General features: G+C 44.6%; 4 protein-coding genes and 1 long non-coding RNA gene across 30 annotated transcripts in view; 2 read left to right on the top strand and 3 right to left on the bottom strand.

Moving 5' to 3' along the window:
- Positions 1 to 3,578, bottom strand: part of LOC118369985 (CLIP-associating protein 1-B-like) — a 45,088-nt gene extending 41,510 nt beyond the window's left edge. For 7 of the 16 annotated variants that reach the window (XM_052499145.1, XM_052499133.1, XM_052499138.1 and 4 more), the window contains exons 1-2: positions 3,243 to 3,577; positions 1,931 to 2,519 (exon numbers count right to left, since the gene is read on the bottom strand). In XM_052499145.1, coding sequence (XP_052355105.1) covers positions 1,931 to 2,125 — 195 coding nt within the window. In that variant the 5' untranslated portion in view covers positions 2,126 to 2,519; positions 3,243 to 3,577. Of the gene's footprint in view, positions 1 to 1,930; positions 2,520 to 2,758; positions 3,127 to 3,242 lie in introns of those variants that run through there. The other 9 variants (XM_052499139.1, XM_052499146.1, XM_052499144.1 and 6 more) reach the window with 4 other exon arrangements.
- A 491-nt stretch (positions 3,579 to 4,069) lies between these two features.
- Positions 4,070 to 13,142, bottom strand: LOC118370208 (H(+)/Cl(-) exchange transporter 4-like). Of its 2 annotated transcripts, XM_035755083.2 has the most exons (14): positions 12,947 to 13,142; positions 12,097 to 12,257; positions 11,639 to 11,738; positions 11,188 to 11,375; positions 10,825 to 10,947; positions 10,453 to 10,659; positions 10,245 to 10,325; positions 9,805 to 10,077; positions 9,264 to 9,536; positions 7,684 to 7,870; positions 7,395 to 7,596; positions 6,944 to 7,140; positions 6,023 to 6,242; positions 4,070 to 5,407 (listed from the first exon to the last, which is right to left on the bottom strand). In XM_035755083.2, exons 1-14 carry the CDS (start codon positions 12,957 to 12,959, stop codon positions 5,317 to 5,319), a joined length of 2,316 nt encoding a protein of 771 aa, XP_035610976.1. In that variant the 5' UTR covers positions 12,960 to 13,142; the 3' UTR covers positions 4,070 to 5,316. The 2 variants fall into 2 exon arrangements, with proteins under 2 accessions (XP_035610976.1, XP_035610979.1); XM_035755086.2 differs by lacking the exon at positions 12,947 to 13,142 and having other exon boundaries at positions 11,639 to 11,824; positions 12,097 to 12,246.
- LOC127916669 (uncharacterized) lies at positions 7,754 to 9,253 on the top strand. Of its 9 annotated transcripts, XR_008095496.1 has the most exons (5): positions 7,754 to 8,049; positions 8,188 to 8,277; positions 8,322 to 8,735; positions 8,782 to 8,919; positions 8,966 to 9,253. It is a non-coding gene; the product is annotated as an uncharacterized LOC127916669 (long non-coding RNA). The 9 variants fall into 9 exon arrangements; XR_008095502.1 differs by having other exon boundaries at positions 8,322 to 8,873; XR_008095499.1 differs by lacking the exon at positions 8,782 to 8,919 and having other exon boundaries at positions 8,322 to 8,781; positions 8,920 to 9,253.
- A 1,364-nt stretch (positions 13,143 to 14,506) lies between the features above and the next one.
- LOC118370209 (putative claudin-24) lies at positions 14,507 to 16,504 on the top strand. Its single transcript, XM_035755088.2, has one exon. It carries the CDS (start codon positions 15,106 to 15,108, stop codon positions 15,787 to 15,789), a length of 684 nt encoding a protein of 227 aa, XP_035610981.1. The 5' UTR covers positions 14,507 to 15,105; the 3' UTR covers positions 15,790 to 16,504.
- A 3,580-nt stretch (positions 16,505 to 20,084) lies between these two features.
- LOC118370210 (claudin-34-like) lies at positions 20,085 to 22,927 on the bottom strand. 2 transcript variants are annotated; one of them, XM_035755090.2, is made up of 3 exons: positions 22,849 to 22,927; positions 22,332 to 22,450; positions 20,085 to 21,856 (listed from the first exon to the last, which is right to left on the bottom strand). In XM_035755090.2, the coding sequence occupies exon 3, from the start codon at positions 21,576 to 21,578 to the stop codon at positions 20,805 to 20,807; it is 774 nt and encodes a 257-aa protein (XP_035610983.1). In that variant the 5' UTR covers positions 21,579 to 21,856; positions 22,332 to 22,450; positions 22,849 to 22,927; the 3' UTR covers positions 20,085 to 20,804. The 2 variants fall into 2 exon arrangements, with proteins under 2 accessions (XP_035610983.1, XP_035610982.1); XM_035755089.2 differs by lacking the exon at positions 22,849 to 22,927 and having other exon boundaries at positions 20,085 to 21,859; positions 22,332 to 22,820.
- Between the last annotated feature and the right edge of the window lie 80 nt (positions 22,928 to 23,007).

Below are 23,007 nucleotides of genomic sequence, written 5' to 3' on the forward strand. Positions count from 1 at the left end.
CATGGCTTCTCCCTTCATCACACACAGAGTTCAGAGGTCAGCTCCAGCCTGAAAGCACAGACAAATCAAAGCAGCGAACCCCTTGCTTGAGCTCAGTCCATAGATTACTCAACATCAGAGCTGGACAAAAACAAGCTGTGATAACTGTCGATAGTGTCCCGCTCCGCCACCTCAATGAAAGAAGCCGTTAGAGACCACTGACAGTCCGGCTGGACATTTGTGGAGTTGGAATAGCTGTCATAAACAGTCTGGAGAATCAGCTAGGATAATAGCCTAAAGCTTGGGGAGGGGGCCGAAATGGTCTGCTCTGCTGAAAACATTAGAGTCCCATATTATACTATGGCCTTTCAGCAGTACAGTGATTGTGTAGTTAGCTAGTGTTCGCAGGACAAATGTCCCTAGGGGAACACCGTCTCGAGTGGATAAAGATCAAACACAAAGGATTCAGGCCACCAAAACAGATAACTGTCCCCTTGGTGAAGAATGAATTCCTTACTGCTCAGCCTTCATCTTGTGAAGACCTAATAGTGAAAGAATGGGTGGGTGATGTAATGTTTTGGGGTGCTGGACATGTAGCCTAAGCCTAGCTAGCCTACATCTGATGTATCACAATCACACATTTTCTAGGACTGGCAAGGTGAGATCTACTCTGGAGGGATGTGGGGGTCAAGGAGACCTTCAAATTAACAGAGTACTAGGATACACAGGGATCACAGACACCAAAGGGTTTAGAGTCCATCCACCTCATTCTGCCCGGTTCTTTATGACAACCAGCTATTAAAAGCCCCATGCTAGTGAGCAGCCATCAACGGTCGTCAGGATCTAACCCACTGGTCATTTACAAAATAGCCTCCAACACTCTACTCAGCAAACTGGATGCAGTCTATCACAGTACCATCCGTTTTGTCACCAAAGCCCCCTATACCACCCACCACTGCGGCCTGTATGTTCTCGTCGGCTGGCTACATATTCATCACCAGACCCACTGGCTCCAGGTCATCTCTAAGCTTATGCTAGGTAAAGCTCCACCTTATCTCAGCTCACTGGTCACGATAACAACACCCACCCGTAGCACGCGCTCCAGCAGGTATATCTCACTGGTCATCCCCAAAGCCAACATCTACTTTGGCCACCTTTCCTTCCAGTTCTCTGCTGCCAATGACTGGAACGAATTGCAAAAATCGATACATTTGGAAACTTATATTTCCCTCTAACTTTAAACATCAGCTATCTGAGCAGCTAACCAATTGCTGCAGCTGTACATAGCCCATCCAATCTACCTGCTTCATCCCTATATTGATTTTTTTTTTAATGATTTACTTTTCTTGCTCTTTTGCACACCAGTATTTCTATTTGCACATAATCATCTGCATATCTATGACTCCAGTGTTAATTAGCTAAATTGTAATTACTTTGCTACTATGGCCTATTTATTGCCTTACCTCCTCACGCCATTTGCACACACTGTACATAGACATATTTTTTTTCTATTGTGTTATTGACTGTACGTTTGTTTATTCCATGTGTAACTCTGTTTTGTTGTTTGTGTCGCACTGCTTTGCTTTATCTTGGCAAGGTCGCAGTTGTAATTGAGAACTTGTTCTCAACTGGCCTACCTGGTTAAAGAAAGGTGAAATAAATACAAATGAAAAATACTGGTCAGCTCATTACTGCAGTACACATGAAGAAGGCCTATAAAGCAATTTACCTAATAGTGTGCACAACGAGCCTTTGTGTGAAGTTTGAAGCCACAGGGCCTGTAGGTTATATTCTCCCCCCAGGTGACAGTCTCACACACCCTTGCTAAATTATGTCCCAGTGAATGACAGATTCTTTCCTACACTTGTGTTACACCAGTCACTTTCACCTTGTGATTATTGCGCAGAGTTTTTGGCTGCCTGTGACAGTGCCATCCCATGGTAGCCCATACCTTGAAATTGCTGGAGTTGACCCAGTTGGTAGCGACACCATCCACCATTCTGTCCAGCATGGTCTGGTCCTGCTCCAGGTCCTGGGACTTGTCCTTGTCCAGGATGGAGTCTATGATGTCTTGGCCCACCTGTAGTCTCCGACCCAGGTCCTTCTGCATAACCTGCTCCATACAGTACTCCATATTCCACTCCATAGTGGTCTCACCAAAGGAATAACACCACAATATCACGATACAAGGAAAAATGTATAGGCCTAGTCTGCTCACAGAGAAGATCTCAACTATAGTGTAGGCCTATAATCCCAGATATATTACACACTTTCCTATATCCCAGAAAGTGTGTAATGTTTATCCCAAAAGGTTGACCCTTTATTTCAAGGGTATGCTGTGGAGATGAAATCACAGGGGAAGGTGAGAATGCAGAGGTAACAGCAGTCCAGTCAGGAACTGTCCAGAGGTTTTAGGTCACTCGTGTTCCAGATCAAACTACAAATATGATCAGTCGTGGACAAGAGGACTGAGGATGAAGAAGAGGATTGCTGAAATGATTGTACTTCATTCTTCAGTAACTCTTCGCTTTCTTGTGGACCTAAAATCCCAAGGGGATACAGAATTATTATAACAAGTACTCCAAACAATAGGCCTCATTGTAAAACAAACTAAGCAACACAGTGTAATTACAGTCAGGGTAACAATGAGTAACTAGTTAATAACAATAGTATTTAGGTGGACTACTGAACTGAGAATTACACACTAACGTTACACAGCAATAAAGCCTCGTGTTTATTGAAGCATTGATACACAATTTACTTAGTTAACTTTAGTTACCTAGCTAGTTAGCTAACTACTGCACACGTTGTGAAAGTTGCTAGCTGGTGTTATTGGTTTAGCCAAGCTAGCTGGCTAGCTTAGTAAATTAGATAGCTAGCTAGATAGCTTTTGTGCTAAACAAAACGGATAGCTAGCCAACTTGAAATATGACGAATTATTTGCTATACAGACAAATAACTATCGAGCTAGTGAAAACATTCCTGTTAAATAGTTAGCTAGTTAACGTTAGAGTAAATGCAGCTAACGTTAGAAACCAACACTGAGTCAAGGAGAGCAAACGTAGCTGACGTTAACTAGCTGAACTAGATGAAGCTAACTAGCTAGCACGCCAATCTGGTTCACTGTCTCCTCCAGCTAGACAGCTTCCGTTGGCTAACTGTCTCTAGCAGCTACCAGCAAACACTGAAATGATGCTAACAAATTAAACAATGATCGTCACTAATTCATCAAGGGATTATTAACTAGCAAGTTTGCCAATTACCAATCATCTGCATCCAGCCGCTCGTCTCAGTTCAGAATCGTTCAGGGGAAAAAATCAAGAGCCAGGACACTGGACTTCCAGCGGTACGACGAGTAAGATAGCAGACGATGAACCCGCACGTACTGTATGCGTGGAGCCAAGTATAGTACTCACAGCGAACGTCATGTAGCCTGCTAGCTAGCTCGATCCAATGTGTGATGATATCATCTAGCTAGCAATAGTTACTTAAAAAATATATTCTGCAAGCTACGTTAGCTATTTGGTTTACAGTAATAGTTCCCAATGAACGTCATACATTTGTCGCTTGCTTGCACGCCAACAGTGCCCTCTGCTGTCTATTACCCGAAAGCTCACTCTCACTTTCAAATATTTTATTGCAAAGCGGTAAACACTGACAATTAAGAGTTTGTACAGTGTGTTGTTTGTGTTGTTTTGCATCTCAAATAGTTTGTCTTATTTTATAATAAAACATGTAACAATAAAACACTGTGTGTAAATAACCCTATTTCACTTTGTAGAACTAGCCTTTGAATTTTAAAACAGCGCAGGTGTCAAAAGCAGGCTATTATGGCGCGACCTTATCTTAGAACTTGGTCATCCTTTTTTAAATAATGTGACCATAACCTGTTTGTCAGTAGAACCTCGAAATAATATTATAGCAACCCTCAAATATTCCTTTTTCCACATGGTTCATTGTGTTTCAACATCACATATGACAAAGATATTACTAGCATGTAATATATCATATGCCTCCTGCAATTTAATTATGTCTTAAACTTTGAATCTATGTTATATAATACAATTAAATAAATATAATCTCATTTTTGTTGACACAACGCCCCTTTTATTTAATGTCAGAACCTTGTACATTGCAAATAGTATATATTGTGCATCACTTACATGTTATTTACAAACACCAACAAAAGTGCAAATGTCTGTTTTCTGTACCAGTTCCAAGTTACGGTAATGTTGAACAGCTCATATTAGAATAATACATATAAAACAACTACAGTAGTGTTCAATTGCTCGAGATACTGACAAATCGATAGTTTCTCAATACAGTAGTAAAAATGGATGGATTTGAAAAAAAGATGAATAAATATGGAATTATCTTTCAGTATGAAATGACAAAGAAGGAGAACCTAGTGTGGCTAAATCCACACAACCACTGTGGCTCTTGTCTGGACTGATATGTATAAAATTAAACAAAAAGAACCGAAATGAGTCAGGTTCAATATTTCCACAGTTATTTTTCCACAATACATTCCCTCAGCATATTAAAACAAAACCTATGAAACTGGTGAGGGGCAGGAATGGAGTGAGAACTATAAAGTAACAAGAAAATCATTGGACTTGGTTCAGCTATTTCTCTTCCAAAGTGCATTCTTCATTGCAAAAAAAAAAAAAAAAGTCAGGATAAACGAAATCAATTGACATTATATGCTGTCTTCTAGCAAATACATACAGTACCCGTGTTAAAACTATGTTATTACAGTTTGGTTATTGAGAAACATTTGAGAAGCCGCAAATGTCAAAGTAACATCAGCATGTGAAATATACCCTGGGAACAATGGGTTCTAAGGGCCAACAACTTAACATTGACAACTTAGACTCAAGTCAGTTACAGCAGGCGTTGAAGCGTCACTGAAAACATAAATATGGCGTCAGCGGCACATCAAACTAAAACAACTCATCATCCCAGACACAAGGTGCTTCCCTCCTTGCCATGATTGACACCTCCCTCCCTTCATCTCTCCATCCTGGTCCTCACACCCCTATTCCTTCACCCCTCCCTCTTGGTCCCCATCATTTCATTGATCTTCCTTCCTTGTCCTTATACCCCTCATTATTCATCCTTCCATTCTGGTCCACACGCCCTTCATTTATCCATCTTAGTCCTGATCCCCCTCTTTCTTCACCCCTCTTTCTCCATCCCTACATTCTAAACACTGGGGGCCTGTATTTGAGGAGTGACTCTTCTTCATTACAGGTTACAGTAGCGTTTCACTATTTACAATCTGAGGGAGGGGCAGAGAGATCCTAGAGGATAATAAAGCTTTGTCTTCTTAGGCCACTAGTTAAACATGATGGATTCTGGGTCCTGGTTCATCATCTGGGCCATGTGACGGAGGACATCCTTCTTAGTGATGATGCCCAACAGACGCCTAGAGACGGGGACGGGGGGGACAAAACAAAACACAAATCATTCCACCATCCAATAAACCTCAGAATGACTAGTCTTCATAAATCTAACACCAAAGTAAAATGTGCCTATTTTAGAATACTGGGCCCGTTTTACCCAAAAGCATGTTAAAGCTAAGTTTATTGTTAGAACCTTCATTAGGAGCATACTTAAATCTCCGAGCAGTTTCCCAAAACCGTTGTTACTATAGCTGCACTTGATTAAGAGCATTGTTATAGGGTAAGCTTTAGAAATAGACCCTTCAATAGTTGTAGCCATAGGTGATAATATACCTCATAAGAGCTGATCTGTCGTCAGTATCGTGGAATAATTCTGACGTTAAGGCAAGATTTGAAAGGGAGAACGCTGATCCGAGAGCAGCGCTGTCTTTCTTTCGATCCTGTTATTCTCGCCACAAGCATCAACAACGCATTTAGCCGAACCGTCTGTCTGCGTGGTGTTTCGGGAAACGCATGTTACATCTTCGGCCGTCGTAGGAAAAAGGACCGTTGTTAAAACAGTAGTTAGCCTGAATCCCATCGCTATCGGGAAACCGGGCCCTGGACTGTATTGGTTAATTGACTGATGACAGACTCACCCGCTTCTGGTGACCAGACACTGTCGGAGGCCCAGCTTTCTGAAGATGTCCACCACGGTCTCCATGGGGGTGTGGTCCGTGACGGTGAAGGGGCTGAGGTTGAGGATGCGCCGCAGCTTCAGGGGCTGGGGGTCGCAGGCCTCGGCCACCTGGGGGTTGTCCTCCGTGAAGTAGACCACAGAGCTGCTCACCACCCCGTCCTGCTTCTGACGGGCAGTCTCTGAGAGGGAGAAATATCAGCTGTGGCTCCTCAGACCCGACAGATAATAATCAACCGACACATTAAATACAGTATTGTTCAACACATGCTGGTGGTTTTATATGGGACTGACAGCAGCTATGTTCACAACTTGCTATTCATGTTCCCCAAACAAAATGTTGAATATTTAGCGAATCATTTCACGGTGAAAACAACCTAATGGTACATTCCCACTATTTTGTTAAACGGAAGCAGGACTTTTAGCACGTCAGATGTTGACGTCGTAGAGGGAGACCAGAGAGAGGTCATTTTGGAAGTGGGTTGCTCATTTGACTGTTGGATGGAGTGGGCCTTTGCCGAAAAGCTTCTCAAATACAAGCCCCTCATACCACGCCTGTACAGCCTCGGATATGAGTGCAAGTCGGGTAGCACTGATATTTGGCAGTTTCGGCCACGTTACATAGGCTCACAGTACATGGCCTTCAGATTGTGGGCCCGCCTAAGACTTGAGCAAAGCAATTAGCAAGGTGCAGTTCTCTACCAGCTGTTATGGGCATCCTAGCTGTATGAAGAAGGTGCTTTTTGTATCCTTAAGTGTCTATGCATCCAAGACTTTCGAAATATCTGAATCCTTCTTGATTGTAATGTGATTTGTGGATTTGAATCAAGTATTTCAAATGTGTGTGTGTGTGTGAGAGAGAGAGCCAGGGTTAACGTCTTACTGATGGCCACAGTGAGTTCCCTGCGCTGGACGAAGCCGATGAGGCGCTCTGACTCTCGGGACACGACCACAGGGAAGCCGTTGTAGTCGGTGTCTTTGATGAGTGTCTCCACGTCCTCCACCGTGGTGCTGTCCTGGGTCAACACGGCCAGGGGGGGCTCACTGCGCCTGGGACGCATCACATCCGTGGCCAGGGTCCTGTGTACGGATCACATATTGGGAATTCTTAGGGTCTGTTTCTCAGACACAGATGAATACAACTCCTGGAAGCAAAAGCATGGAGAATCTCCATTGAAATATACTTTTAGTTCAGGATGCTTCATTTGTGTAAAACCAGCCCTTAGAAAAGGGGTGACTCCTGACTACTGCAGGGTTGAGACCTGACTAGGTTGAGGTTCCTCCCCTGAGGAAGAGGAGGAATGACAAAGTTCCTAATATGTATCCCATAATACCTGTGTGTAAACTCGTCCCTGACGTCCAGGTAGGGGTAGCCGTTGAGTTGGATGTGGGACTCGTAGATACCCTCCTTCCCGAAGGCGTCCGCTACCCACTTACTGGTGACGGCTGCGGCCATGAGGGGGACGATGTACTCCAGACCACCGGTCAGCTCAAACATAATGACCACCAGGGACACGGTCATCCGGGTCACACCTCCTATAACGACAAAACAAAATCCCTCCCTGTTTCAGTCTGTTTCCTTCCGTTTGGTGCCTAATGAACACTACCCTAATGACGACTCACCCAGACATGCGGCAGCGCCCACCATAGCGTAGAGGCCTGGGGTAACACAGTCGGCTCCGGGACGACACCAGTTCTTAAAGATGATCCAGTCGTGGTGATGGTAGGCCATCTGCTCCACAGCGATGCCCACGATTCGCCCAGCGATGGCCCCCACAGCCATACTGGGGATAAACAGCCCAGACGGGATCTGAACACAACACAGAGGACATAAAACCACACTGTTGAGAGGTGATCTGAACACAACACAGAGGACATAAAACCACACTGTTGAGAGGTGATCTGAACACAAAACAGAGGACATAAAACCACACTGTTGAGAAGTGATCTGAACACAACACAGAGGACATAAAACCACACTGTTGAGAGGTGATCTGAACACAACACAGAGGACATAAAACCACACTGTTGAGAAGTGATCTGAACACAACACAGAGGACATAAAACCACACTGTTGAGAGGTGTTCTGAACACAAAACAGAGGACATAAAACCACACTGTTGAGAGGTGATCTGAACACAAAACAGAGGACATAAAACCACACTGTTGAGAGGTGATCTGAACACAAAACAGAGGACATAAAACAACACGGTTGAGGTGATCTGAACACAAAACAGAGGACATAAAACAACACTGTTGAGGTGATCTGAACACAACACAGAGGACATAAAACCACACTGTTGAGAGGTGATCTGAACACAACACAGAGGACATAAAACCACACTGTTGAGAGGTGATCTGAACACAACACAGAGGACATAAAACCACACTGTTGAGAGGTGATCTGAACACAACACAGAGGACATAAAACCACACTGTTGAGAGGTGATCTGAACACAACACAGAGGACATAAAACCACACTGTTGAGAGGTGATCTGAACACAACACAGAGGACATAAAACCACACTGTTGAGAGGTGATCTGAACACAACACAGAGGACATAAAACCACACTGTTGAGAGGTGATCTGAACACAACACAGAGGACATAAAACCACACTGTTGAGAGGTGATCTGAACACAACACAGAGGACATAAAACCACACTGTTGAGAGGTGATCTGAAGACAACACAGAGGACATAAAACCACACTGTTGAGAGGTGATCTGAACACAACACAGAGGACATAAAACAACATGGTTGAGAGGTGATCTGAACACAACACAGAGGACATAAAACAACATGGTTGAGAGGTGATCTGAAGACAACACAGAGGACATAAAACAACATGGTTGAGAGGTGATCTGAAGACAACACAGAGGACATAAAACCACACTGTTGAGAGGTGATCTGAACACAACACAGAGGACATAAAACCACACTGTTGAGAGGTGATCTGAAGACAACACAGAGGACATAAAACAACACAGTTGAGAGGTGATCTGAACACAACAATCACACAAAGAGCACGGTTATCCTACTCAAAACTTGGTAACACTTTATTTGAAGGGTACCTACATAAAAGGACCTTTTCATATTTCATAACCCATACATAACGCATTCATAAGCAGCTCAGTAACACTTCATAACTGCTTACGTCAGCTATCATAACCGCATCTAGCCATGCGGTACAGCAAACTGACCTTCATGCCAAAGGTGAAGATAGTTATTACAATCTTAAAGATAAGAGCCAGGGCCAGCTGCCACAGAGCGCTGTAGACCCCGGGTCCAGCAGGGCGGTCTGGGATGTCATCCACCGGACGGCTCATGTTGGGGTTATTAACGTAGTCACACAGCTGAGAGGACTCCAGCGCACCACAGTCGTTGAACAGCTCGGAGATGAGCTCGCTGGTGCTGCGCCGCGTGTACAGGTTAGGGAACGCCAGGACCGCGGTAATACCCGTTATCACGATCACCTTAAATCAATCAAATCAATCATGTTTATTAATAAAGCCCTTGTTTACTTCAGCAGTTCTCACAAAGTGCTTTACAGTAAACCTTGCAAAGATCCCAAAAAGCAAGCAAGAAGCAGAACCTGGCATTATGTTTGAGTCATTTAGCAGTTGGCTCTTATCCAGAGCAATTTAGCCACAGTCAGTGCATTCAACTAAGATGGGCCAAATCACAATCATTGCATTAAAACATTATTCTGAACAGCTACTATCCGCTAAATCAGTTAGTTACCTCTAGGACTGGGTACTTCCCCAGCAGAGTGGTCTTCCTCCTCCTACACCAGGCGATGTTCCCCCGGATGAAGAGGGCTCCCCAGAGGCCCCCGAACACCCCCAGCAGGATGAAGGGGACCAGCTCAGCCATGTACCAGGGGGTGTGGTACTCCACGTAGAACAGGACCAGACGGCTGTTGCCGAACGGGTTGATGGCGCGCAGGGTGAAGGCCGCCACCAACGCAGCGAAGAAGGAGCGCCACAGAGTCTTCAGCGGGAAGTAGTAACTCACCTGAAGAGGACAGAGATTACATAGCAACGGCACTTCGACCGCAAAAACACTTTAGCGTTTCAAAGGTAATGGATAGGAAAAATAAACGCCGACATATCTGGATGTGAGATGGCATTTGATTGAATGGACACAGCAGGTGATTTATAACGGACTTAAGTTTACAACACCTCCTCCAGGCTGAAGAGAACTCCTCCAATCGGAGCTCCAAAAGCCACGGACACCCCAGCAGCAGCAGCAGCCGATAACACCTGCACAACAGACCCGACCCGAGTTACATACAGACTACACAAAATACTTGGATAAATTGTTTAATTTATATTATTACAACTTATATTATTTCTGCAAAAATGGGAGCGTAATGGGCTATTACTGTACCTCTCTGCGCTTGCCCTCGTTCTTGCTGTACTTGGAGAACAGTGAGCAGAAGAGGTTACCACAGCAGCAGGCCACATGGACCAGGGGCCCCTCCTTCCCCAGGCTGAGCCCGGAGGACACAGCCAGCACCAGGGTCACCGTCTTGATCAGCAGGGTCCACTTCCCCAGGTACCCCCGGATGATGAACCCACTCAGGATGGTCTTGATCTACCCAAGACGACACACAGCAGCCCCCTCGTTGGTATAACCTTTGCAACTGCGCAGTTGTCGGAAATGAACGCACACTCTTTTCAGCCAATGAAAACGCAGTATTTAAAATACTATCGTATGGTTATTTTCTATTTGTGAACGGTACCATTTCAAAACACTCACCTCGGGAATACCTGACCCACAGGCGTAGGGGGCAAAGACCCTTACTAGTGACACGGCCAAGAAAGAGAATAACAGCGCCCACAACACATACAGGAAGTAATTCAACACATACGCCCCGGCACCCTGGAGAAACAAGAACAGGTGGAATGTATGGGTTTAAGGACCTGATGCACAATCATCCCACCCTCTATCGCAACAAACACCAACATAAACCTAAGAAACTGAGAGAGGTTACACTCCCCCAAGCCACACCCCTAAATCTAGCCACGTGGTGGCTGCCGTTCGTCGGGCTAAAAACGCAGACTCAGCATTGTGGCTTTAAATCAAGAGGATGTCTGGTTAGCGGTTTAGTGATCTGCTGACCTCAGAGTGACCGGTCATCAGCTCGGCCCACTTCTGCCACTGCGGACACTTGTCTCTGTCGTCGAAGGTGGTCTCGTTGGAGGTCCAGCAGCACTGCTCACGGCTGTAGTACAAAGCAGACAGACACACCCCTTCTTTCAGGTCGGTCATCCAGTCCACAGCCAGGTCGATCACTCCAGCCAGCGTGCCTACACGGGAGGACACGCAGCACGAGATCACAGATCACACTACGCAAGGGAACAACGGGCAAGCCTATCAAAAGGATACAGGACCAAACGTGGCATTTCACAACCTCCGGCTGCGTGACTTCGGATTGGTTGTTAAGAGAGCCACGTGTCACGTCATGTGCGTGCAGCACGAATCCCGGCGGCCAGAAGCAAAACTCATGTGCGCCACACTACAAGAGACTAGCGCAGTACAGGATGCAGGATGCCTCTGCAAAGGTTCCTACCTGTGAGCATTCCTATGAGGAGCATCACCACCCATCCTGACCAGGCATCCAGAAGACTCTTAATCAGCTCCCAGTAAGACTCCTTACTCTTGGTGGTGATCTAGAATAGGCATCAATCAACCATCAGCGGCAGGTTCAGCGGATCATCAGGTTATTAAGATAATCAGGTGGACGTCAAGAGTTTTTCTATGGTGATTATGAAGAAGAAGATGAAGAAGACAAATTATATCCTCTGGGGATGAAGAAGACAATGCTTAGAGTGTAGAGCTGTGTGTGTGTGTGTGTGTGTGTGTGTGTGTGTGTGTGTGTGTGTGTGTGTGTGTGTGTGTGTGTGTGTGTGTGTGTGTGTGTGTGTGTGTGTGTGTGTGTGTGTGTGCGTGCGTGCGTGCGTGCGTGCGTGCGTGCGTGCGTGCGTGCGTGCGTGCGTGCGTGCGTGCGTGCGTGTGTGTTCCCCTCACCTTCCTATGCCGGTCTGTGTCACGCGACTTCTCCCGGAGCCAGTCAATGGTGTGGAAGTCTTCGTAGGTGCCTACGTCTGGGAAGGGCTCGTCCAGGAAGTTCATCAGGTTCCCAGGACCATTCATCTCCTCTGATGGAGTGGCCCCAGTACTGCTGGCCCCTGGACAGAGAGACAAAATACGATTTTGTTTTATTGTCTAATGATGGTCTTCACACATGTCCAACCGCGATAAGCTTATTCTTTATCCCAACCCCTCTAAAAGACACACACAGACAGAGGTTGAAGAGACCGCGAACCCAGCCAAGTCAGGTCTCCGATTCTCAACACTGTATGAAGCCCAATAATGCCCATGAGATGTATGAAATTGTCATTCTTGGTATTCGGATCACCAGACAGACCTTTGTGACTTGACTGTGTCCAAGTTTTAGCTTCATTTCGGACAATTGTCCTGGGCAGAGACAGTGGGCCCTATTTTTATGTTCTTACAAGCATTTTATTGCACATAACTACATTAGCAGCTTACTTGGATACATGGTCGCTATAATGCTGTGATGTTATTTCCTCTGAAGGTAGCTACGTCATGCAGAGGCAGTGAAAACAGTAACGTTACTGAGCAGTCAAGAATACAAGAGTAGACTAGCTACTTGCGGGCCATGCATGAATACTGAATTACAAATAATTGATCAGTGACAGATGCCTTCATGGAGCTATTAGATATAGCTAGCTATAGTAAGTAAATATGGATGTAATGAGACCGATAATGTTAATGCTAGTTAAGATTTGGCCAGATATGCTTCTCCCTTTATTAATTATGGCACTATTAGACATGCAATGAAATTCATGCTTACCGTCTCCGTCCATTGTTCACACGATCCGACTCCTCAAAATAAAGACATCTATATCTCTTAGCTATATAATCACCACTATTGAATGCATGTTGATGCTGTGATAGATCGTCACCAGCCAAACATGTTTAGGAAATACAGAGAAGAGGACGTCATAGGTTTCTGCTTCCCACAATGCTTTTGCTCAACCTGTCAACGCATGAAGGTGGAATTGTGAGTAGTGAAATGGCGACGCCTTGTGGCTGAAATAAATGTTAAAAAGCATTTTTTTTATCCGTTTATTCATCTATGCGTAGGCTACTGTTCACTCAGAGAGACCACCAGACCACTCATATGCCTCTATAAAGAGTGTTACTTGTGTACTATTGTGTGTTGAAAATGTTTGTTCTTCTCTCCTTGACATGGCCTGCATATTCAGCCTCCTACTTGGGTCACAAGCTCTGTATGTCAGAGATCTGATACAGGAAAAAGGAATGTATCACCGGATATGGTTCCAAATCGAAAATAAATGCACCACTTTGAGTACCTCTGTATACTAAAACAATCACTTGATTTCTTTAAATAGCACTCAATAGACAGGCTATTTAATGTATTTGATCAATTCAGAGTCTCCTAAATCTCTCCTAAATCTATAGATGACATGTCAATGCCCAAGTAGCAGCATAGCTTGTTTTGTCTTTTGAGTTGGCATAGCAACCAAAGAATCTGATGTCTTCTCCCATTTCCATCAGCCTTATTTGAAAAGGTAGACACGGTCAGTTTTATTCTTATTTAATCTCATCTCACTGGCAACACTCCGTGGGTCTCCACAGTTCTAAAGAAACAAAGCTAGTATTGAGAGAAATGAATAATTCTTTAAACTTAAATAGCATTTTCACCCTGTTTGTGTGTGTTCAGTGGTGTCATGCCCATAAAGGGCACATTAACCGCCTCCAACGTCGTTTAAGAAAATGTGTCAGGACATCCAACCGGTCTCACAAGCACAGACCACGTGTAACCACGCCAGCCCAGGACCTCCACATCCAGCTTCTTCACCTGCGGGATCGAGACCAGCCACCCGGACGGCTGATGAAACTGATTAGTATTTCTGTCTGGAATAAAGCCCCTTTGTGGGGGAAAACTCATTCTGATTGGCTCGGCTTGGCTCCCCAGTGGATGGGCCTGGCTTCCAAGTGGATGGGCCTATGCCCTAGCAGGCCTATCCACGGCTACGCTCCTGCCCAGTCATGTGAAATCCATAGATTAGGGCCTAATGAATTTATTTGAATTGACAAATTCCCTTATATGAACTGTAACCTTGTAAAAATCTATGAAATTGTTGCATGTTATGTTTATATTTTTGTTCGGTATAATTTGGCCAAGCTATGTAGCCTATTGATTCCTTCTTGATGAATAAATCAAACTGAAATATTTAGTTGTTTCTCTGTAATATTGTTGGCATTATGATTATGCTTCTCGATTGCAGGGGGAAATGTTCTTTCGGGTGTTTGAAAAATGCTCAATTCTTCCAGAGGAGAAACATTATGCCCCCCCATATCCCCATATCCCCCCCATCCTCACATACTCACAACACACCTTTGTGTGTGTGTGTGTGTGTGTGTATGTTTTGTGAAATAAATCAGCATCTTTATAACATCCTGTCTGCATTTTAAAAGCATCCTTCGTTAGGCTACAACCTCCTCACTGTGTGTGTGGAAATGGGCATCACCATAGATCTGAATGATGCTGTTGTTCAATGAGTCTGACTCTCACTCAGTCACTCTCTCCTGACCACTGAGCGAAGCAGCGGTGGAAACGAGCCTCCAAGGGGAGGGCGACATGTCATCAAGCCGCTACTTTCCTCCTCTCAACTGCAGATGATGTGTGCATGTTTTGAGTGAGCTACTGATCGTTTCAAGAAGTTACTCCCTCCCAGCCCATGCTGGTAGTTGTAAACCCTAATTGGGCGTACGGTCTTTTGAACAAATTGAGCCTCGATCGGAACCTACTGGCCGTGGCTTCCTCTCGCTTCAACTGGCTGCAGTTCAGAAAGACAGGAGCAGAGAGAAGCAGTCGGGAGTCCTGGCTGCAGCTGACTGTGGCACAGAGAGACAGGGAGAGCAGGCAGCTCGGGAGCTGAGCTGAGCTGAGCCAGAGAGTGGCCTCTCAGAGTGGGCAGCACTATGGATCCGGGGGTGTGCGTTCTGGAACTCCTCGGGATCCTCTTCTCTATTGGTGCCTGGATCTGCTCGCTGGCCACCACCATCATGTCCACCTGGCTGACCCTGTCCACCGACCTGCTGCCCGCGGAGAGCTACGAGCTGGGCCTGTGGGAGACGTGTGTGGTGCAGGACCTTGGAATTCTGGAGTGCAGACCCTATGACAGTCTCCTCGGCCTGCCTCCGGACATCAAACTAGCCAGGATCCTCATGTGTGTAACAGTGGCCACGGGCCTCCTGGGTCTCCTGCTAGCCATTCCTGGAATCTACTGGATCAACAGCTGCAACCAGGGGCCTGAGGGGTTGAGGGTGAAGAGATTGATGAAGATGCTGGGGGGGATATTGTGCTTGGTCGCAGGGATACTGGGTCTCATACCTGTGTCTTACATCGCTCACCTGACGGTCATGCGGTTCTTTGATGAGGCCGTGCCGGCAATCGTGCCACGCTGGGAGTTTGGAGATGCCCTGTTCTGTGGCTGGACGGCGGGGTTTCTACACCTGGTGGCTGGCTCTCTGCTGGTCACCTCCTGCGTGTGCCTACAAGAGGAGCCCTGCACCTTACAAATGCCTATACCGCTACAGAGAAGACATACACACATACACAGTACCAATACCCCACATAGGAAGAGGTCCATGGAATATGTTTGATAAGCTATTGAGAAGTGAGAACAGTGTTCTCAGTAGCCTCTGCCCTGTCTCTATCAATGGTGAATAAAACTGCTTACCTAAAGCTTTTTCATGCTTATTTACATTAGCTATAGTTATTGAGTACACTTGCTGGGACAAATCTTTCCCCATATATTGAGACAGAATGCTGGTACTTATTTCAATCACTCAAACAGGGTTTTGTGCATGTCATGTTTGCAAAAATATCACCTACTGTACATTTATAAAACAGAAATTCTTTATGGAACCAAAGAGACTACAGCTTTAAAAGCTGCCATTTCGTCCTAATACGTCGCTGTGCCTACTGTTGGTACTGTGGAAGAGATAGTGTGCGCAATGGTGCCAGAGAATTTGATGACAAGCAGTATATCGTCTGTGAAAGGACTGTAAAACTACAATTCTGACCAAGGTTGATTATTCTGTATGTCAATGTCAATGATTGCCTTGGATATCATATCTTATCACACTACCAATTATTTTTTACAGCATCTATTATCCTTTTTGTCCAATAACTAAATGAAACCAGTTTGAATAGTGCATAAAAAAATGTATCCCTTCTTGATATTCTACACAGTTACTCAATCAACAATGCATTATGGGAATAATGAATCATACAAATTGTAAATAGAACAAAGAGAAAAGGTATAACATTATATTGTAGAAAGCTAATAATAATTAATGTGAGGAATGTACTAAGTATTTGGGAATGTGTGTTTCAAATGGTGAAATATCTGGACTTGCTTGCAACAACTGGACAAGACAATGACTTCATGGATATTTGAGGATCTGATTGTATTTGTTTCATTTCTGCTGAAATTTCCACTATAGATTCTCTCTAGTTAGAGGCCAATATTACTGATTTACCACATACATTATATCAGATATATATCAATATACAGGTACATTATATTGTATATTGCTCTGTAGTGGTTTTCTGACTCTGAATTGATCAGACATTATAGTGCCACAAGGCTACATATCCTACATCAGTTGTATCCATACCGTGGAGAAATCTGAATATTTAAAAAAGTTGATATTATCAAATAAAGAAACAAAAAACCTGACCATGATTCATTCCTAAGCATCACAAACCGCCTGCTTGTGTTACACAACTGTTGCTAGACAACGAGGAGGAAGTGAGTTTAAGTAAGGTGAGGTGACAGACCAAGTCCAGTGGAAACGAGCTGAAGTCTAATTCCCGCTGATTTGGGTCTTGGCTCCTGGGCTAAGCTGTAGTTAATGACCATCAGAATAATGATGCGTAATGTGAGGATTGTCAGATTTCCTGGACATCGCCCATTACACACAAGCTTGCTCAGGCAGGTCAGGTTCTTATACTACATTTTAAAAAATTAAATTTCTCCTTTATTTAGCCAGCTGAGTCCCATTGAGATATGAATCTCTTTCTCAGAGGTTCCCTGCGCGGCCAAGCGGAAGCAACAGCCGTAAAATACTTCCTGTCCACTTCAATGCTATAATTTCATTTCCAAATGAGACCATATTCCCTATGCAGTGTATTACTTTTGACCAGGACCTATAAGGAGCTGGCCAAAAGTAGTGCACTATTTAGGGAACAGGGCGCCATTTGGGACGCACCCTTGCTCCTGAGTGTGCTCTGCTACAGTTCCTCCCAGGTCTTCACATTACGAGACCCCGCCTGGACTTTGAAATGCTCGGACTGCTCCCCACTGCCTCCTGTGTCCATGTTGTCATCTGAAAGATCCCATTGTTGTCTCCTCACAATGGAAGTCATTATAGCTTCCTATGCTAATCGCTTGATCTATCATAGGCAGTGGTTGGTCCTACATCAGAGAAACACATGGAGCCAACCACTATATGTTAAACAGCAAACAGCTCTGTTGTCACATGTCACTTTGAAACACAATGAAACGGAACATTCGAAACTGTTCTATCCTACTTCAATCTCACAGTCACAGAACACCACAACAGCTCTGTTGTACAGTGCTGATACAGTTATGTTCCCTTCTCAGCAGATTGTGAAATGCCTTGTGGGAGATGTCTATTGCTTGATGGTTAATGATTAGGGCCAGGTTGGTTAGGGTCACTATTAACGGTTAGGGTTTGGGTTATGGGTTAAGGACAGTTTAGGTTCTGGTTACGGGTTAAGGACAGTTTAGGTTCTGGTTACGGGTTAAGGACAGTTTAGGTTCTGGTTACGGGTTAAGGACAGGTTAGGTTCTGGTTACGGGTTAAGGACAGGTTAGGTTCTGGTTACGGGTTAAGGACAGGTTTAGTTCTGGTTACGGGTTAAGGACAGGTTAGGTTCTGGTTACGGGTTAAGGACAGGTTAGGTTCTGGTTACGGGTTAAGGACAGGTTAGGTTCTGGTTACGGGTTAAGGACAGGTTAGGTTCTGGATAAGGTTTAAGGACAGGTTGGGTTCTGGTTACGGGTTAAGGACAGGTTAGGTTCTGGTTACGGGTTAAGGACAGGTTAGGTTCTGGTTACGGGTTAAGGACAGGGTAGGGTTCTGGTTACGGGTTAAGGACAGGTTAGGTTCTGGTTACGGGTTATGGACAGGTTTGGTTCTGGATCGATGAAGTTCATGAGTTGTATCGATCTATTCCTTCACTATCAACGTCACTGTACCAAATTTAGTATTGTTACAGACTCATTTACAAAAAATAGTACTGTGTGTTCAGTCTTAGCAATCATCGTAATATCCCCCCCCCTGACAATGAAGTCAATGCTCTGAGGACAATAACAAAGATCTTCAATGCCAGGGCGAGTGTTGACACAACAGTGGGGAATCCAGAACATGTTACACAACATCTACGATAAACCTGTCATCTCCTTTCAACCTTCTACCTTAACGCCTGAGATTTACGTCAGCCACACCACTATACTGCAGTAACACTGTGCTAACTATAGACTAGACCAGGGCTCTCCAAGTTAACACTGTTCCTGGACAGCTACTGTCCTGTAGGTTTTATAATATATATTAATCTAGCGCACCTGATTCTAATAATTATCTGGTTGATTAGATGAATCAGGTTAGTTACAACTGTGGTTGGAGCAAAAAACTACAGGAACAGGGTTGGAGAGACCTGGACTAGAGACAAGACCCACAGTCAGGTACTTTAATATGCTCATTCTGCCTATGGTGAGGGTGTGTCCTGCCCACTATAAAGGCCTCTGCCTCCTTTAGCCAGACCACAACCAATCGTCTCAATGAGTTCCTCTGCAGACAAAAAAAGAGTGTTGGACCCCTGACTGAAAAATATTTTTTTCTCCCTCCCAACACAGTCCACTGGATCTGACTATCCTGACTTTCATCCAGAGTAACAATCCCCACTGTGATGGTCCTTACTCCTGCTTTGAGAGGTCTGGTGAAGGACTCACCTGTCCTGCCACTGCCAGTCTCAGCCTCCTCTCCTGCACTGTTCACATGAACGGGGCCCAAATGACTCAAATAGAGGCTTCACAATACACATCACTTCTTCTTGGTGTCTTCATTTTTGAACCATAGTTAACAAGGACATGTTTTATGTTTTAACTTGTCAAAGCAAGTAAAAAACCTGAATAGAAAACTTCAAAAACCTGAATAAAAACCTTTAAAATCCTCAAAAGAGAGCAATGAATGAACCAATTTGGTAAAGAATCTAATCCCTTCCTCCTTCCTCTTCCGTAGCACAATCAAATGGATTATGTGATTTTGTGGGTCTGCGACTGTCAAAACACCTACGACTGTTTCTGCCAGAGCCATTTTTGACTTTAACACGATAACACCTTATGGCTGCTAACGGAAGCCTTGTTACCAGGAAACAATGTGGTCTATGTGTTCTAATAGGGGCAGACAGTGGATGTGTCCCTAATTACACCCTTTTCCCTTTATAGTGCACTACATTTGGTCTCTGGTCCAAAGTAGTGCGCTATATAGGGAATAGGGTGCCACTTGGGACAAAGGCAGTAAGTACCCAGCGTTCACCAGTCAGTGGGGGAGCTCTACAGACGGCAAGCCACAGTCAGGGAAAGAGGATAATTGAGGTCCTTGCCGTACCGTCTAAAACCAGACCGATGAACAATCCTGTTGCTACTCCACATCAAAACAAATACAATTGTATTGATTAAAACATTGTCTCTTTTAATCACATGATTTATCACAACTATTTCTGACTGAATTGTGTATGTGTATAATATTGTACCTGGATGTCAAGAGCCCTTAAAAGTTCAAGAATACATTTGCAATATGATCAAATAAACAGCAACAGTGCATCATTTACAAAGAAACATTTTCAATGACACCAGCAATACAAATGACATGTAAAACATATTTAATGTAATCAGTTTTCAAACTCCCTTTGGAGTGATTGCAAGGCAATGACTAAAGACAAGTGTGTTGCAAGTACATCCTCAAAGAGAGTGTGTGTGTGTGTGTGTGTGTGTGTGTGTGTGTGTGCTCCCAATTACTGCTACTCTACAGGAGCAGTATTCACTGAATACAACGCAAACGCACAGTGACTGTAAAATAAAGGTGCTTTTTTTGTTATCAACTATAGTACAACCATTAGGTATAAGAATGTTACGAATCAATGTATGATCAATGTAATGACATATTTTAAAGGTGCAATCTGCAGTTCAAACAATAACAAAGTGACCATCCATCCATGATACCGAAATGATAGTTTTAACCACAATGACGCTATACAGCGTTTGTTTACAATTACATTGTTTACAAACAATGGAGTGAAACAAGCTTATATTTGGGGTTCTGATGGGGAATGACAGGTCATGATGCATTTATAAATGATATTCTTCAAGAATCAATGGGGTGTACACTGAGTAAACAAAACATTAAGAACACCTGCTCTTTCCATGACAGACTGACCAGGTGAAGGCGATTGATGTCACTTGTTCTGAGGTTCTGAGGAGGGGTTCTCATACTAACCACATAGTTTCATCAAACGGCTATTCCTGTGTTATGTCACATCACTTCTGCTTCAATGCTTCAAATACTAAATGGGATATGGCCAAAAATCACAAGTGCTCATCAGAGTGGAAGGCAGGATTGTCCCTGGCCTGAGAGTTACTCAGATTATCCATACTGTGTCCCACAGACCCAGGGGACAATGTCCCAACACGTGACCCATCAAAGTGTCTTGCCTCTGGACCAGAAGGCTCCACTCTGGGTCCCATCTTGACAGGGAACCTGTAGAGGATGAAGATAACTCCACTGACGATCATCATAAACGACCCTATGATCCCGACCCCGATACCTGCCCCTGGTTTCTGGGTCACAGGTGCAGGGGGCATGTGGAAGTTCGAAGGGAACGCAATCGTTTGATTGGTCACCACCGAGTTCAAGTTCCACAGGAGAGGTATGAGAAAACACACAGCGGACAACAAGCACAGAGTACCAGCCACTGCGAACGCACGGCGGATAGACGTCGGCTTCTCCAGTCCAAAATAGACGCTCCTGAGGGCATAGACGGCGGCGGCGTTCCCACAGAACCCCACGACAAGCCCTAGCAGAGTGAGCACCTGGGCCGTGGCGACCTCCGGGGGCGTGAAGGAGTCGGACAGCGCCATACTCTGACAATACATGACCCCAGAGGTCACAAGTGTATGGCTATAGAAACACACCCTCCAGAGACCGACCCAGGCCTCTCCTGAGGTGATGAAGGTCAAGTCGGCCACCTGCCAGACCCTCCACTGGATGAGTCCAAGGGTCACCGCGGTAAGGGCCCAACCCGTGGTGCTCAACCACAGGCTGACGAACTGAGGGTGAGCCGTGTGAACCAGGTATGCCATATCACAACACACAGAGAGCTTCACCTTAAACGGACAGCCAAGATAATCCACCAACAGTCCTCTTTGTCTGCCCACAGACAAACAACATCTTCTGATCAGATTAACTGAAGCCCCGTCATCTCAACAGAGCTCATCTCAGAGAGCTGCCGTATTGAATGAACAGTGATCTATTAAATGATCCTCTTTTTCACCCTCAGACTCCGGACTCACACCTCATATTAAGGAAGAGGCTTGGATACGTTGTCGTTTTCCCAGATCCGGTCCCTTTCCCAAAGCACCTGCTTCCCTCAGAGGTAAAAAAAAAAAAAGCATGGATCTGGTGAGAGCAGGCAGCTAAACAACACACCTGTGAATGTGAAGAGCCTCAACACAATGCATACTTGAGGAGGAAAGACAAAAAGTGAGAGAACAATGACTGAGGCAACTGTTGCCATGACACAGTCTACAAACAGGGAAATTACAATGGGGATTAAAATGCAGTGGCTCGGGACGCATTAATTAGATGTTGTCAATGGGCTATATGTCCCCATTTGAACTACCTCAAAGGCTGTAGTATGACCCAGGTTTATTGCATGCCATAAAGTAACACAATCAACATTTGTAAGAGTATGATGAATGTGGGATAGTAAATGTGGGATAAGAGCGTCTGCTAAATGACTTAAATGTAAATGTAACAGGGAATTTACATGTCATAACTGAGGTTGGTGTTAAAATGAACAAATTAGACACATGCAGTAAGGGGAAGGGGGTTACCTAGTCAGTTGTACAACGGAATTCCTTCAACTGAAATGTGTCTTCTGCATTTAACCCCTCAGAGGTGCAGGGGGCTGCCTTAAATCGACATCCACGGCGCCCGGGGAACAGTGGGTTAACTGCCTTGTTCAGGGGCAGAAGAACAGATTTTTACCTTGTCAGATCGGGGATTCGATACAGCAACCTTTCAGTTACTGGCCCAACGGTCTAACCACTAGACTACCTAACCAATAACAGTATTTGAAAACATTGATTGAATATAATACACAGTTTGTTAAACCACATGGTAAACTTTTAGAAAACCTTGACTAATGTCATTAAACAACGTAATCCCCACGTCTACATTGAGCACCCAAGAAAATCTAGCAGAACCTAATCTGCCTTGTCTAAAAACTGCCTTTATAAAATCAACTGTGTGACTTAAATTGCAGGACAAAGCATGCTAGATCGGTAATCAAACACAGAGGGTGTGTTGATGAATCAAAAACAAACTGACATCTGACAAACAACACATTACCTCTGTTAGTTCTGACAGGTTAGTAGTGATGAGAGCTACAGATCAGTAAGTAGTCAATGTGCCGGGCCATCAATCATCCTGGGTTAATTTTTTATACCACTGTAAACAAGACCGACGCTTCCTCATCTTGTACTACATGAAGTCACAGTCATAACATCT

This window comes from Oncorhynchus keta, chromosome 37, assembly GCF_023373465.1.
Source record: "Oncorhynchus keta strain PuntledgeMale-10-30-2019 chromosome 37, Oket_V2, whole genome shotgun sequence".
Classification (NCBI taxonomy): domain Eukaryota; kingdom Metazoa; phylum Chordata; class Actinopteri; order Salmoniformes; family Salmonidae; genus Oncorhynchus; species Oncorhynchus keta.